The 18,036-nt window shown below is 33.7% G+C and overlaps 1 protein-coding gene across 1 annotated transcript in view; it reads right to left on the reverse strand.

Annotated features, from left to right (window-relative positions):
• Window positions 1-18,036, reverse strand: part of LAMA2 (laminin subunit alpha 2) — a gene marked incomplete at its 5' end in the record, with an annotated part of 457,095 nt that overhangs the window by 372,413 nt on the left and 66,646 nt on the right. The window contains one exon of the mRNA XM_012554936.2: window positions 7,111-7,271. Within this exon, the coding sequence (XP_012410390.1) occupies window positions 7,111-7,271 (161 nt within the window). The remainder of the gene's footprint in view (window positions 1-7,110; window positions 7,272-18,036) is intronic.

An 18,036-nucleotide genomic window follows, 5' to 3' on the forward strand; every position in this document is an offset into this window, starting at 1 on the left:
TATGGATTACACCTCAACATAAAGAAAACAAAAATCCTCACAAGTGGACCAATAAGCAACATCATGATAAACAGAGAAAAATTGAAGTTGTCAAGGATTTCATTTTACTTGGATCCACAATCAACACTCATGGCAGCAGCAGTCAAGAAATCAGATGATACATTGCACTGGGCAAATCTGCTGCAAAAAACCTATTTAAAGTGTTCAAAAGCAAAGATGTCACCTTGAAGACTAAGGTGTGCCTGACCCAAGCCATGGTGTTTTCAGTTGCCTCATAGGCATGTGAAAGCTGAACAATGAATAAAGAAGACCTAAGAAGAATTGATGCCTTTGAATTATGATGTTGGTGAAGAATATTGAATGTACCATGGACTGCCAGAATGAACAAATCTGTCTTGGAAGAAGTACAGCCTGAATGCTCCTTAGAAGCAAGGATGGTGACACTTTGTCTCACGTACGCTGGATATGTTACCAGGAAAGACTAGTTCCTAGAGAAGGACATCGTGCTTGGTAAAGTAGAAGGTCAGCAAAAAAGAGAAAGACCCTCTACGACACAGTGGCTGCGACAATGGGCTCAAGCACAACAACGATTGTGAGGATGGCGCAGGACGGGGCAGTGTTTCGTTCTGCTGTACACAGGGTTGCTGTGAGCCAGAACTGACTGGATGGCACCTAACACCAACCACAATACAAGGTAGAAGGAAGTGTTGTCCTAAGAGGGGTACAGAGAACTTGCTGTGAGTACTACAGCAGGCTTATCACAAGAGTCCCCCATACCCCTGAAGGAGAAGGCAGAAACAACACGTGGTTGAGACAGGAAGATGTATCCCCAGGTTTTTATGATTAAACTAGGCTACGGCAGTACCGTCCTCATCAATTGGAATGTTTCCAGAAGGAAGAAGGAAACAGTTACCATGGAATGGCAACTACAACTCATGAGGATCCCACGTGTGTCAGAGTGGAACTGTGCTCCATAGGATTTTCAATGGCGGATTATGTTGGAAGTAGATCTCCAGGGCTTTCTTCCGAGGCATCTCTGGGTGGATTAAAACTCCAACCTTTTGGTTAGTAGTCGACTATATTAACTGTTTGCACCACCCAGGGACTCCCTACAGGAAGAATACCTACTAAAGGTCATTTATTACAATAAAGAAATTAAAAATAAATAAATACAAACAGGAAAATCATTTGTTTTGTTTTTATCTTGCCTTTTATAAGTTTCTGGAAGGCAGAGATCATATCTTCTATCTTGTTACCATCCAAGTCAGTCTCTAAAACACAGATGCAAATATAATTGATCCTAAATATATAAAAATGATGGTGAGAATTTCGAACTTCCAGCCTCAACTTATTTTATATTTATGAACTTTTTCTTTAGCTAATAGCCTATCACTTCTCTGTACTGACTAACATTAAAAGATTTAACATACAATTTAATGGTTTTGTTTTAAAAACTTTGTTTTAACTGTTTATTTAAACAAAATGGAGTCCAATCTACTCTCTTCTCTCAGCATTTCAACTGGGCAGCTTCTGCAATCCAGTAAATTCATTTTAGTATTTTACTTGTTGAGAGCCCATGAGTGATTCTTTCCAATTTACAAATGTGACGATAATTTTCACACCTAAGCCTAGGAAATAGGGTAATTTTCAGAATGCCCCAGACTTTCATTTTATAGATTAATATTCCCTTGTATCACCATATTTTCTTAAAGTCAAATATTCTATTTTTATTGTTTATTTTTAAGCTCTTACTCTAATTTGTTATATTAACTGAAATTAAATAAAAACTAATAACAGTCAATTATTTTTCCATTGTAAATGATTAATCCATTTAATAAATGTCTTCATACTCTTCCATGTTGTGATATTAAAGTGTTGCTTCACTTTAGACCAGTGTTTCTCAACCTATTTTTCATTATCAGGCTTCTAAGGAGCCACTTCAGTCATTTTTCTCAAAATCATTCCTACTATGAAATTTTAATAGTAAAGATATAGTGTATGTATAGATGCTCTGTTTGAATATGTTTGCTTTATACATAAAAAGAATATGATATTTTTGCTCCTCAGGAACCAATTTTCACCCCTAAGAAAACTGTGTGCTTTAGACACAGATTTGTGTTGAATATATTTAGCTAAGTGTCTAGTTAAATATGTCATGACCCATCTGACAAAAATATTTATAATGGCTGCCTTTTTTTTTCCTTGGTACTCTTTTCCCCTCAAAACATAGTTGAATGAGAAAAGCCTTACTAAGTTCTTTATTTTTGGTTTCCTGAAGTCAGATGCTGTTGGACTGACATCAATTTTCTTTTTGCTATAGTTTCCTCAGTACAGTCTCTCTCTAGAGAAATAGAGTCACAATAGTTTCCTTGTATTCTTTCTCATGAAGCTGCCTTAATATAAATTAGGTACAACTTCAGCAGTACATGTTTAACTGTGATTGTTAGTCAACTGGGAATTCTATTGACAAAGTTACCAGGACTATCTCCAGAGACATTTAAGTTAGTTTTTTGTGATAATTGCTTCAGGAATTTTGCAGTCATGCTCAGTTTTATGGGTGTTTGTAGTCAATTACAGGTTTTTCTCTGTTACGACCTTCACTCTAATGCATCCTAGTATTAAAATAAGTTAACAAAGGGTAGGATAATTAGTTAATTCACAGTATTCATTGAGCGCTTACTCTGTCAAGACATTGTTCCAAGTATCTTGACTTGGCCAGAAAATAAATAGTTGGTAGGACAAAGAAAGAAATATATAGAGAGAGGGGAAATTAAGTAAAAATTAGTTTTCACTTTCACAAGCTTAGTCTTTAATACAAAACATTGCTTAACATAATATTATTTGAACAACTAGAGCTGCTGTAAGAGATAAATTCCTGTACTTCTCATGCTAAAATTTTAATATTTATAATATTCAGTATCAAATATAAATTGAAGGCCTTTTGTAGAAATGGAGCCCTGGTGGTGCAGTGATTAAGAGCTTGGCTATTAACCAAAAGGTCAGCAGTTCAAATCCAAGAGCGGCTCCTTGGAAACCTGGTGGGGCAGTTCTACTTTGTTCTATAGAGTTACTATGACTCAGAATCAACTCAATGGCAATGGGTTTGGTTTTTTGATTTTCTAGAAATACCCTAAGTTTCAAGCCTAAACAGTTAAGGAGATGACTATTCCTGTACATAAATGGAAAAAGAGAAGGAAAATGGAAAATCAACTGAAATGTTAGCACTCCCCATAAATATTCTACTACAGAAAAAGAATGGAAATGTATCTCCACTTGTGAAAAGCAATATAAATAAACAAAGAAATGTAATCCAGAAGCTGTTTATGATTATGCTTTATATTTGAATGGGGCATCACTGTTATAATTACATCTTTTGAGAGTTAAACAAGAAAGATGTAATATCACCATTTCATAGATTAAGAAATATGAAGCAGATAAGGCAAGCAACTGTCAAAGCTTCATAATTTTTTAGTTTTTTTCCTTCCTTCCTTCTATCTTATGTGTGAGTTACTGTGTTACTTCTTACTTACTTATGTTACTACTTACTTATGTGTGAAATGATGAAGAAAATACATAGGGTCCATTTCATCCTGGAGCTGACATAGACAATAAATAGGATTGCAAATTCCAGCATAGAAGAAGAATAAAATTCACTTCATACCCATGTCACATATGGTTTAGGTATTTGATTCTTCACAGGACACTAGTATTTCCCCACCCTGACCCCCAAAGGAGAAAGAAAATTTTCTAGCTGCCTTTTCAGACTTGAAGGTGAGATTTCTGTAGGCTCCTATTCAAAGTCAGGGAGAATTTCAGGAGTCCAAACTTAAGTGAAGGAGCCTTGGGGGCACAATGGTTAAGTACTGGGCTGCTAACTGACTTGTCAGTGGTTCTAACCCATCATCCTAGGCAACCTTATGGGGTAGTTCTACTCTGTCCTATATTGTTGCTATGAGTCAGATTCAATGGCACACAACACAACAAGCTTAAGTGGGTTCAGTCCCAGTTTGCCTCTATGGATTTATATCCTAGTCTTAAATCCTACCAAGGACATTAAAATCTCAAACCTTATTTCCCATATCAGGACAACAACCAGTTACCACCCCACCCCTCACCTCCACTCTACAACTCTAGTTTATAAAGTTCGTCAGATTTGCTTGAGTTTATGCTTAGCTTTTCCTTCTTTGGTATGATATCTAGGAATTTCCCTTTCTCTTCTGAATTGTAAGGTTTATAAATTTATCTTCTATATTTTATCCAACATATGATAAATGCTGCATATGATAAAAGCAAAATGAAAGAAATGGGAAATATGTCCACATCAGCTCAATATGGCATTTTGCCAAAATACAAATATTCAAAATTTACAATAGGAAAAATGTTGGTCCAAGAGTTAATAAACCCATTGCTATCAAGTTGATTCCAACTCATAGCAATCCTATAGGACAGAGTAGAACTGCCCCATAGGGTTTCCAAGGAGCGCCTGGTGGATTTGAACTGCTGGCCCTCTGGTTAGCAGCCGTAGCACTTAACCACTACGCCACCAGGGTTTCCTCATAATAAAAGCCTTCCTTAAAAGGTCCACACATTTCAGTAAATGAACACCTTTCTAAAGAAAGTTATGAAAATCTATTATGTAATACAATTTAAGGGAATAAATGTACAAATGTTTATTAGGTAATATTAATTTTGGAGATGAACACATATAGACATTATTTTACATGTAATTTATATTCTTTCTATTTACAAAAAATATTTAAAGTAGTTTATATGAATATACAGATATATATGCATATGTTCTTTATATTCAGCCAATAATATATCATTTCTTTTGAACTTAATTCTCTAGTATCATCATCTCAATGAAATTACTCTTGCTAAATAGCATTTTAATCCACGTTATTTATAATAATAATATTTCAGCCACCTATGTTAAATCACGGTTTCTTAAACAGAATGAATTACTGCATTTTCTCTTATTTATAAATGTCTTTTCAGTATTTAAATTAAATGCATGTTTTGTTGGAATTCCAGGCTATTTATTCTTCTTATAAACTAGAGGCTATACACAATTATAGTACATTCCATACCTCACATATTGTAATATAATTCATGCCATATGTATATAATTTGTGATTTTTTTAATTATGATGAAATTTAATGAAACTTGCTTTTTGCCTTTTTATTATCAAAAAACATTTACTATATAAAAGTTTATAGACATCAATTTATGTTATCACATAAAGGGAAACTCTTAATGATGCTATTTAATTTTTCATTCTCTTTTATGATTTCTTAATTGCTATTTATTATTGTGTTTTGTGTCTGTATGTTTCAAGTGTCTTTGAGGGAGACATTTTTCTTATTAGGATTACAATCACTCTTGGCACAATATTGAGTCAGGCAGAAAACAGACAGTAAGTAGCTCAAGGAGCTTTCCCTCAGAGCTGTGTTGATGGCTGAAGCACTCTTGTTCTAGCCTTTCTTGCTATATTTACCAGTGAAAATGAACAAAATAAGACCTGCCTCTCACTGATGTGTTACTCTTTCCTTGCATATACCAGGCATCTGTGTTCTGTGAATGGTACATGTATAAAAACTTTTTTCTCCCAGTTTGATTTCCTATATTCTAGATATTCGAGAAGTTTCTCTTCTATTTTAAGCTTAGGTTTGCCTGTCTTTTATTTGATCAAATGGTAAAAGTTAGAGATTTCTATGGAGTTTTAGAGAAAGAATAAAACACACACAACGTATGTTTTAGTAAACATTAGAGAAGATGTACTAAGAGCCTGTAGAATTGCCCAAAAAGACATACAGGATGAAGAAGGGGAGTTGTCCTTAAACAGGCAATGACAGAGTGCTAAAAAGACTTGGTCAAGTAGAGCAATTTTCTTCTTTTCAACTAGTATCAGAACAAAATGTACTAGATCTAGAAATGTACTACATTCCAGCATACAACAACTATTTACCAAGGGGTTGCAGACTTTATGTCTGTTTGTTTAGATGAAAGTTTTATATTTTTCAATACTGTAAGGTAGGTTCCTAAATTTCTCCTGATAGAGCATATCCCTATTATAGAACTATAATAATATTTAGCTTGCTATTTCAGATATTCTTATTCCAATAAATATACATTTAACCATAATACCAATATTTATGATTTGTTATGGCTTAATGTTTGTCTATACACACATGTAACAACTATAAGCATGTAATATTTTATAGCCATCTAGCTAAGATTAAAAAATTAATAATGGAAACACTCTTAATAAGATCCCATCCACCACTGAGAACAAAGAAAAAAAAAAGAAATAACATTCATTTCTACATCAGTATGGCATGCTAGCTTCTTCAATATATTGTTTATTCTCTCAGTAAATTTAGCTACACATTGTTTGATCAGAATCTTATGGAACTGATTTACCACAGCAAAAGGAGGTCAGTCTTAGCACTTAAAAATGTTTCTGTGTTTCCTCTATGTGTATAAGCCGCAGGTATAATGCATCTCCTGCTGTTAACACGATGAGCTATTAGTTGAGTGTGTACAACAAAGTTGAATATCTAAAAGTACTCTTGGGAGGAAATATTGAGCCTTGAATCAATTCCACTGGGGCTTTTTACATTTTCGGTAATTAAACAGGAAAGTTTGATTATGGTGAGTATTTTAAGACCTACCTAGTCTCAAATATCAGATTATTTAAAAATCCAGAACAAGAATCTTGACATAAATATTGTCAGGATGAGATGCAATGCTATAGCAGATTTAGTATATTGTAGTTTTAAAGTGTTGCTATATTTAGTGCCATATGTTTATAATTTAATAGTCTTGAATAGTAATGAGAAAAATGTTACTGCTATAAAATAAGAGACTCTAAAGCTGACTTCTCTTCTATGTATTTGTAGGTGTTTAGACAAATGGCAGGTAACTTATAAATTTCTTGCTGCAATGAACCTGGTAGCCATTTAAAAGACACTTAGGGGAGTGCCACGTCGATAGTGAATATGTACCGAAGTCATTACAATTGCTTAATGCCAGCAAACATAACAGAGAAGCCAGGGAAAATGACCTTCTGTCGTGGCAGTAGGACATTACTGGAATAAACAATGTACCTTGCAATTACAGGGTCCAAAACAAGGGTCCTCATTTCTGCTTCCTATGCCACTGCAGTTGCAGGACTGGCAATTGGGGTAGCCAATGTAACCCCTGGCACACCGATCACAGCTCACCCCTCCAAAGCCATTTTTGCAATGACAGGATCCAGGTGCCAGACCTAAGGAAAGATGAGTCACATACCAAGATTTTTAAAAACAAATACATGATTTAGTTCCTAAAAAGTTTAATAAAAATAACTTTTAAAAATCTATTTTGCCATAAAAATTAGATTTAAGATGCACATCAGTAAACAAAAGTTAAAACTGAAAAAGAATAGGGCTTAATTAGAAGTTGGCTACCATTTGCTAACATAGCATCTTCTAAGCACCTTTAAAAATATTAAAAGGGAAAAAGGAAAGATAAAATCTTACCAAAACTAAGGCTACAAAAAATTGTATCAAAGATCAAGGAAGAAATTCCATAAACTTTAACACCGATGACACTGGATTGAAAAGAATAAGCAGTAACCTATGCGTATGTGGAGGCTCATGAAATAAGCCTGTCCCACTAGATTAAAAGATGGAAAAGAGCATTGAGAGTGAAAATGTATTAAGACAACAATTTAACAATGATAATCTAAGTACTACATCACTGGCAATATTGCTAAAGAAAAGATGAAGGGTGTTTGTGAGGATGGATATATTTTGGGGGTAAGAAGAAATAGTGGATGGAAATGAAAGCAATGCACTTTTTTTTTTTTTAATAGAGAAATGCAAAAACCAATTTTTATTCTTGTCTTTGATAATTAGAAAAACAGTAATTAAATGCAGCAGGAATGAATTCAAATTATTGGCCTCCTAATCTGGAAAAGGAGCTCTGGTGGCACAGTAGTTAAGAGCTATGGCTGCTAACCAAAAAGCCCACAGTTTGAATCCACCAGCTGCTCACTGGAAACTTTATGGGGCAGTTCTACTCTGTCCTATAGGGTCACTATGAGTCAGAATCGACTCAATGGCAACAAGGTTTGTTTGTTTGTTTTTTAATCTGGAAAAAGATAAGAACAAATCAATCAAATATAAGCCACTCAGCAAAGGAAAAGAGCAGGTAAAAAGCAAAAACATTATGTTCAGAAAGCATAAAACAAAATGACAGAAATACTGTCAAGCATACATACTAAACATATATAAAAATGATAAACAGTCATACTGTTGCTACTCAAAACAGGAACATGCAGTATTTGCAAGAGATACACGAAATAACTAAAAGTATTAAAATAAAAGAACTGGTAAATACAAATCTGGAAAGCACATAGAAAGGAAAAATAGATGCAGTATTATTAATTTAAACCACAGCAGAATGTGGACTCAGGATAAGCTGTCGTTGTATACTGATAAAGGTATAATAAAAAAAACTCATAATAATTATTATCTTTATACTCTAAATAAGTACAAATTACAATTATAAAAATATATAGCCAACAAAAAATATTGGAAATGAAAGAAATATTATCCAAAAATCAGTGATTGAGGATGACAGTAATTGATCACTCAAAATATTTACAGATAAATTAGAAAAAAGGCAGAAATTTGAATCATCTAGCAAAATTGAATTATACATTATATCCTATATAAACATAAGTATTTACAGTAGCTTTTCATTGACTACTCCACCAAAATGTTCAATTTCTCAAAGCAGAAATTATCTAAGGCTTATTCTCTTAACATAAATCACTACTTCTAGATTTTTATTAAATGTCACAAAATTAGGAATAAAAAAATTATCAATATCAAACATTATAATAAATTTTATTAAAATATCCAACTATCCTAAAATTAATAAAAAGCATCTCTTCTTAATAACTGATGGGGAAAAGAGGAAATCAAGACATCAGCTGCAGATTAGTTTTCTAAATTGAAATACCAGCAGTCAGAATGGAATTTACCAAAGTTTATTGGATATGAAAACCGTGTAGTCAAAAGCAAGCTTATATGCTTAAATACTTCTTGATTATACATATATGTGTGAATTAAAGGTTAATTCATGAAATTATAAAAAATAAAAATGACCAAAAAATGAACATGTACACAAAGATTTGAACAAAAAATCAAAAAAAGTAACCAAATAAGGAGACCTTAAACAAAGATAATGTGTATTTAAAAGAGGAAAAATTAGCAAAGAATTATCAGAAAAAAATGTTTAATACCAGTTAATTTTTACAGAGTGTATTCAAAGTTTGAAACTTCTATGGGATATATAAAAAATGGAGAGCTATGTAATTCAGTTTACAATCTAGTAGAAATCTGATATCATAATCTTTTAAAGGTAACCCAAAATAAACATAATAATAGCTAACACTTATAGCACAATACTTATGTTGTGCTAGGTGTTACATTGGCATTGCATACCAGAAGTGTATTAACACAGCTAATATTAAAAACATGTCTATGAAGTAGGGCTATTATTTTTTCCCATTTTACCCATGAAAAGACCACGGCACAGACAAATTAAGTTGCTTGCCAAGGTAGCAGAGGTAACAAGTATCAGAGTCATATCAATTTAACTTATAATTCCAGATAAGAAAATCCTAAATAAAATAAACACCAACTGAATTCCAAAGTACATTGAAAGTGCCTTCCATGATGACCAAGTAGAATTTATTCTGGTAATATAAATATTGTTTAATATTAATCAATACATTTTTCAACATATCATTTGACTTATGGATGCATGGATCAAATGGAAAAAAATCTGAAAATTTCAACGAAGGTTGCAAAATTATTCAACAAATTTAACATTTATTTCTGTTGTAAAAATCTCCAGAAATTGAGACTTAACATAGAAGTACTTCATGCAATAAACAATGACTATTGTAATTTTTGTTTCTGGAAGTATTGTGAACCAGATAGTCAAAGAACACCTCTTTTCAAAACACTTCACAATGCAGGATAAAATTAAAAACAAATGGATGGACGGATGGATGGATGGAGAGAGAGAGTGAGAGAAAAAATGGTTTTGCTAGTAAAAGTAAAGTCCTTGGAGATCAGAAGCGACAAGAAAATGCAGTTCTAGGGAGGTCAGCCAATGCTTAAACTAGTGTCTTTCCTGGACCTAACTGCCAAATTCTGATTAGCTAGACTAGAGTATGGCACATTGATTTTATGGAACAAAGACAAATCATAGGTCTGCACAAGTTAAGAGGTCATATCGGAGAACCACGTATAAACTCAAGGCTCCCGCAGGGCTAAACTAGAAAAATACACACATACACCATTATGAAACACATTAAGAAAACAACTGTTGAGTTGAGTTAGCAGAAAAAATAAATATAGATGAAGGAAAAAGAGACTATTAAAATTTACCAGGCAGAATTTCATGGGATGCTTTTGTTCATCTATTACTATCAGATAAGATGTTAGTGGTTATTTGTTTAAGATATGTTTTTTAATGTATCATAAAATATATGCTACATACTAACAGTTATTTGTAAACTATATGTACTTACTATATGGATCACTCACCTGGCTTAAGAGACAGAACACAACCAGGACTCTTGAAGCCTCACTCTCCCCATGCCTCCCCCAGAGAGAACTATCATCCTGAATGTTCTGCTTATTGCTCTTTGTAGTTTAAACACATTTGTATGTATCTGTTTAAAAAATTACTCTTTTTTGCCTTTTCTCACTTTAATATTATGTTATTAAGTGGCAACATAGTTCATTTTGTCTACCTATCATTTAATCTTTTTTATTGCTGTATAGTATTCAGGAAATAGAAAACAATGGATGATGTGACTAAGTGTAATATTATTTGTGAATATATGGAAAGTACAATCAGAGAGTAGCTTTTTATGATGTATAATTCTGAGAACACAAGAGTATGAGCCATTATTATGTATAAACAACATGATTGTATATTTCTTAAAAATTGAACCAGCTGTATAATAACTGGAATTGAAAACTAGGTAAAATAACTACATAAAAATAATATACAACTAAATTAAACAAACACACTAATGAAAATGTGTTAGATAACATACGTAAAAAAGAAACATTATATATCAAACAAACTAGCAAGCAAGCAAGTAAAATCAATCTGGAATAAGAATAACCTGACATGAAATATGTAGGTACTTTTAAAGAAAACTGTATGTAAAATACATAAGAAATGAAAAAAAAATGGAGAACTTTATCTTCCATGTTACTGGGTGGAAAGTCTAAATTACATAGATGCTACTTATTATCAAATAATATTTCGGGTATTATGAAATCCCAATGATAATTCTGTCTTAGTTATCTCATGCTGCTGTGACAGAAATACCACAATTGGATGGCTTTAACAAACAGAAATTTATTCTTTCACAGCTTAGGTGAGTAGGAAGTCTGAATTCAGGGCACCAGCTCTAGGGGAAGTCTTTCTCTCTGTCAGCTCTGGAGGAAGGTCCTTGTCTCTCTGAGCTTTTGCTCCTAGGCGATCTTCATGTGGCTTGGCAACAATCCTCCTGTCTCTGCTCTCTCGTTTGACTGTTTAATCTCTTTTATATCTCAAAAGAGATTGACTCAAAATACACCATAATCCTGCCTCATTAATATAAAAACATAACTAATCCTCATTAACATAACCTAATCCTGTCTCATTAACGTAACAAACACAACCCATTCACAAATGGGATTATAACCACACGCATAAACCAAAGCCAAACTCATTGCTGTCAAGTCAGTTCTAACTCATAGTAACCCTATAGGACAGAATAGAATTGCCCCATAGTATTTCCAGGGAGTGGCTGGTAGATTCAAACTTCCAACCTTTTGATTAGCAGCCAAGCTCTTAACCATTGTGCCACCAGGATTCCAACCACAGGCATAGAGGCTAGAATTTACAACACATCAGAAAATGGAGGATAATTACATCAGATCACAAAATGGAGGAAAACCACACAATACTGGGAATTGTGGCCTAGCCAAGTTGGCACACATTTTGAGGGGACACAATTCAATTTGTGACACTATCTCAATGGGATTTTGGGGAAAACATAACAAAGCAATTCTAAAATTTATTTGGAAATAAAAACAGGCAAGAATAGTTCAAACAATTAAAATTAAACAAAGATAAGTGGATGAGTTCTTGCCTTAACTGGTATTTCAAGGTTTTACAGAGTTAGTATAATTAAAACATATTAGAACCACTGCAGGTTAAAGATAAATCAATAGAAATAATACATAGCCTTGAAATAGAATAATATATATAAATTAAAACTTAATGTAAACTAAAGGAAACATCACAAATCACTGGGAAGGGAGGAGAACTCATGGAGTTGGGAAAATTGAGTATTTGGAAAGGCAAAATACAGTTAGAAACTCTCTTTATAAAATATACCTATATAAATCCCAGACAGATTAGGAATTAAATATAATAAAATGAATCATAAAAACCAAGAAAATGAATGCATTTCTCTTCTCTTACAATGAGATTTAGGATTATAAAGGCATAAAATAAATCCAATAAGAAAATATTAATATTCTTATATAATAATTAGCATAGTGTCATTATTATAGCTAAAGCAAGTTATCTGATTTATGGTAACTGATTACATAAAAATTTTAAAATTCTACATATTAGAAATTCTCGTCAACAATCTTGTTATTTTTGTTGTTAGGCCCCTTCCAGCCCATTCAGACTCATAGGGACCCTAGGTACAACAAAACAAAACACTTCCCCGTGCTGTGCCATCCTGACAATCTTTGCTAGGTTTGAGCCCAGTGTTGCAGCCACTGTGTCAGTCCATCTCGTTAAGGGTCTCCCTCTTTTTCCCTGGCCCTCTACTTTACCAAGCATGATGTCCTTCTCTGGGGACTGGTCGCTTCTGATAACATGTCCTAAATACATGTGACCAAGTCTCACTATCCTTGCTTCTAAAGTCTATTCTGACTGTACTTCTACCAAGACACATTTCTCCATTTTTCCGGCAGTCCATGGTATATTCAATATTCTTTGCCAACACTATGATTTAAATCAATTTTTCTTTGATCTTCCTTATTCATTGTCCAGTTTCCCCATGCATATGAGGTGATTGAAAATACCATGGCTTGGGTCAGACCTACCTTAGTCCTTAAAGTGACATCTTTGCTTTTTAAGACTTCAGGGAGGTCTTTTGCCGCAGATTTGCCCAATGCAATTCATCTTTTGATTTCCTGACTGTTGCTTCCGTGAGTGTTGGTTGTAGCTCTAAGTAGAATGAAATCCTTGACAACTTCAATCTTTTCTCCATTTATCATGATGTCGCTTATTGGTCCAGTTGTGAGGATTTTGTTTCTTTATGTTGAGGTGTAAACCATACTGAAGGCTGTAGTCTTTGATCTCCATCACTAAGTGCTTAAAGTCCTCTTCACTTTCAGCAAGCAAGGTTGTGTCATCCTCATAATGCAGGTTGTTAAAGAGTCTTCTTCCAATCCTGATGCTGCGGTCTTCATATAGTTGAGATTCTTGGATTATTTGCTCAGCCAACAGCTTTAATAAGTATGGTGAAAGGATACAACCCTGATGCACACCTTTCCTGACTTTAAACCATGCAGTATCTCCTTATTCTGTTTGAACAACTGCCTTTTGATCTATGTACAGGTTCTTCATGAGCGCAGTTAAGTGTTCTGGAATTCCCGTTCTTTGAAATGTTATCCATAATTTGTTATGATTCACACAGTCAAATTCCTTTTCATAGTCAATGAAACACATGTAAACATCTCTCTGGTATTTTCTGCTTTCAGTCAGGATCTATCTGACATCAGCTTGTTGATATAGCTTGTTCCACGTCCTCTTCTGAATCCAGCTTGAATTTCTGGCAGTTCCCTGTCGATGTACTGCTGCAACTGCTTTTGAGTGATCTTCAGCAAAATTTTACTTGTGTGTGACATTAATGATATCGTTCAATAATGTCCGCATTCTGTTGGATCACCTTTCTTGGGAATATGCGTAAATATGTATCTCTTCCACTCAGTTGGCCAGATAGCTGTCTTCCAAATTTCTTGGCATAGACAAGTCAGCACCACCAGCACTGCATCTGTTTGCTGAAATGTATCAATTGGTATTCCATCAATTCCTGGAGCCTTGTTTTTCACCAATGTCTTCAGCGCAGCTTGGACATCTTCCCAGTACCATCAGTTCTTGATCATATACTACCTCCTGAAATGGCTGAATGTCATCCAATTCTTTTTGGTATAGTGACTCTGTGTATTCCTTCCATCTTCTTTTGATGCTTCCTGAAATGTTCAATATTTTGCACATAGAATCTTTCAATATTGCAACTTGAGACCTGAATTATTTATTCAGTTCTTTCAGCTTAAGAAATGCCAAGTGTGTGCTTCCCTTTTGGTTTTCTAACTCCAGTTCTTTGCACATTTCATTGTAATACTTTACTTTGTCTTCTTGAGCTGCCCTTTGAAATCTTCTGTTCATCTCTTTTACTTCATCATTTCTTCCATTTGCTTTAGCTACTCTGCACTCAAGAGCAAGTTTCAGAGTCTCTTCTAACATCCATTATGGTCTTTTCTTTCTTTCCTGTCTTTTAATGACCTTTTGCTTTCTTTGTGTAAGATGTCCTTGACGTCATCCCACATCTCATCTGGTCTTTGGTCATTATTGTTTAGTGCATCAAATCTACTCTTGAGATGGTCTCTAAATTCAGGTGGAATATTCTCAGGGTTGTACTTTGGCTCTTGTGGACTTGTTTTAATTTTCTTCAGCTTCAACTTGAACTTGCATAAGAGCAATTGATGGTCTGTTTCACATTCTGCCCTGGCTTTGTTTCGACTGATGATATTATGCTTCCCCATAGCTCTTTCCACAGATATAGTCGATTTGATTCCTGTGTATTCCATCTGGTGAGGTCTACATGTATAGACACCATTTATGTTGTTGAAAAACTGTATTTCCAAAGAATAAGTTGTTAGACTTGGAAAATACTATTATGTGATCTCCAGCCTCCTTTCTATCCAGAAGTCCACATTTTCCAACTACTAATCTTTCTTCATTTCCAACTTTTGCATTCCAATCACCAGTAACTATTAATGCATCTTGAGTGCATGTTTGATCTATTTTTAGATTGCAGAAGTTGGTGAAAATCTACAATTTCTTCATCTTTGATATTAGTGGTTGGTGTGTAAATTTGAATAATAGTATATTAATTGGTCTTCCTTGTGTTGTTGTTAGGTGCCATCAAGTCAGTTCCGACTCATAGAGACGTTATGTACAACAGAATGAAACACTGCCTGGTCCTGCACCATACTCATAGGCGTTGTTATGCCTGAGCCCATTGTTGCAGCCACTGTATCAATCCATCTCATTGAGGGTCTTCCTCTTTTTTGCTGACCCTGTACTTTACCAAGCATGATGTCCTTCTCCAAGGATTGATCCCTCCTGATAACATGTCCAAAGTATGTGAGACATAGTCTCGCCATCCTTGCTTCTAAGGAGCATTATGGCTGTACTTCTAAGACAGATTTGTTCATTCTTTTAGCAGTCCATGGGATATTCAATATTCTTGACCAACACTGCAACTCAAAGGTGTCAATTCTTCTTCCATCTTCCTTATTCATTGTCTAGTTTCCACATGCATATGAGGTGATTGAAAATACCACGGCTTGGGTCAGGTGCACTTAAGTCTTCATCTTTGCTTTTTAACACTTTAAAGAGATCTTTTGCAGCAGATTTGCCCAATGTGATGTGTCTTTTGATTTCTTGACTGCTGCTTCCACGGGTGTTGATTGTGGATCCAAGCAAAATGAAGTCTTTGGCAACTTCAATCTTTTCTCCATTTCTCTTGATGTTGTTTATTGGTCCAGTAGTGAGGTTTTTCTTTTTTTTTCTTTATGTTGAAGTGTAATCCATACTGAAGGCTGTAGTCTTTGATCTTCATCAGTTAAGTGCTTCAAGTCCTCTTCCTTGTAGGTGTATGGATATTATCCTATCGCTGACAGCATTGTACTTCAGGATGGATCTTGAAATGTTCTTTACACTAAATAGGATATATTTTATCATAATATTGTAAATCTTTATTATTAGATTTAAATTTTAAAATTGGAAGAATTAATTATTGATTCAGAACCAAATATAACTGTTACAATCTTTGAAAATGTAAAGACACAACAGACAGACATTGCTAAGTCAGTTGGAAGATCAGAGGGGAGTATAGGGATGGTCTTTTTCTCATCATGCATAGTAGGATCTTAAGAGACAGAGTCCAAATTTAATAGATCATGAAATAGATATTTAAGGTTTCTATTTAACATAATAAAAATACCATAGAAGACATACTTAATAAGAATGTAAAGATGGATGATAGAGAGGAGGAAGTGGTATTAATGTAACATTTTTCATCTTTCAAAAAGGAAGAGTCATTAGGCAATATTTAATGTTGATAAAGTAAAAAGTATTGATGAGAATATTTTTCAGATATTGGAGGTAAAGCTCTAAATAACTGAATAAAACTAAAGGCTCAATATGGTTAAGTTTGGAAATGGGACTGGTACTGATTAGGTAGAAAGGAACACGATTGTTACCATTTTATTCCCTCCTTAATGTTAAAATTGCATTTTACTATGCATTGTTTTATACTAATTGAAAAATATTGTTATAAAAAGATCTCCATTAAAGCATTAGTGACAATATACAAAAACTAGAAATAATGTTAAAGCGACTATAAAGTTGAGTGGGTAAATAAAGTATGCTATACCCATATGATGACATACAGCTACTAAAATCAGATTTGCAGAGAAACTTTGTGAAAAAAGATATGGTGAAAAATTCATTATGGAAAATTTAAAGGAACAAAATTTAAAAGTTATTTATGTATTATAACAAAAATCCATAAAAATGTTAATAGAGGTACCTCTACTGAATTACCACTATGTTGTACAGTCATTTTTCTCTTTCAATTTTTTTCTAACTTTTTCATTGATAACATATTTATCAGTTTAAAAGGGAAGAGTTAGTGACATTACAGAAAATAACATGGCTGTTTTGTTGCTCCTCTAAAAAAGAAAAGGGGCCATAAAAGGAATAATGACCTTAAGTAATGCAACATTTGAATATTAAAATATATCTTTTTTATATATTTCAAGATTGAAGACCTAAAGGCTAAAACTGATAATCCTATACAGTTTTATAAAGAAAGCAGGTAAGTTAAAATGTGCCGAAGAAACATTGCCAGTCTTTTAACTCTGAAGTCCTTGGAGGGAAGAAACCTGCATTTTAGCCTGATTTGTTTTAATCTTTTCAAAGACAAGAAGAATCCACTCTAAGAGATAAAAAGAAATGGTTCCTGATACATTCTATGAATGAATTTTACACTTAAACTTGGCAAGCAACTGCCCTGGAAGTAGCTCCCAAACGTTTTACCTCAAGGAGTTATGCTGGCATTTGATGCTTCTGTATTTGGAGTTATCATGAATTTCATTCCTCAGAGAAGTGTTTGGCTTAAATTAATTTCAACCTCTTTTCTGCCATTAACTCATTATCACTAGCTTTTCTCAGTCCTTTATGCACGTCTTCCTACCTACATTATTGTCTATACTTCTTCCTTGCTATGTGATCTCTATTCATTCTACCCACTGCAGCACACACAACCGTCAATGAGTGCTGTCATTTCACACTAGAAACCATAGAAGCTACAAAACAACCTAACAAACAGCAAAAGACACTAAAAAATACATATGCCACATAACTGTGATTGACCAGAAGATATATATATATATATATAGACATAAATATGCATACATACATACCTTCTGCAAACAAATGATTCAACTCTTGCTTTTACAGCATTATAATAAAACATGTAATTAACCATTTAGATGAATAAAAAACTGTCTTCTGGAGGAACACTAATAGATTTAAGAATAAATTTATTATGTAAATAATCTGAAAATAATCGTATTTGGCTTTCAGCTCTCCTT

This window comes from Trichechus manatus, unplaced genomic scaffold (genome assembly GCF_000243295.1).
Source record: "Trichechus manatus latirostris isolate Lorelei unplaced genomic scaffold, TriManLat1.0 scaffold00002, whole genome shotgun sequence".
Taxonomy (NCBI): domain Eukaryota; kingdom Metazoa; phylum Chordata; class Mammalia; order Sirenia; family Trichechidae; genus Trichechus; species Trichechus manatus.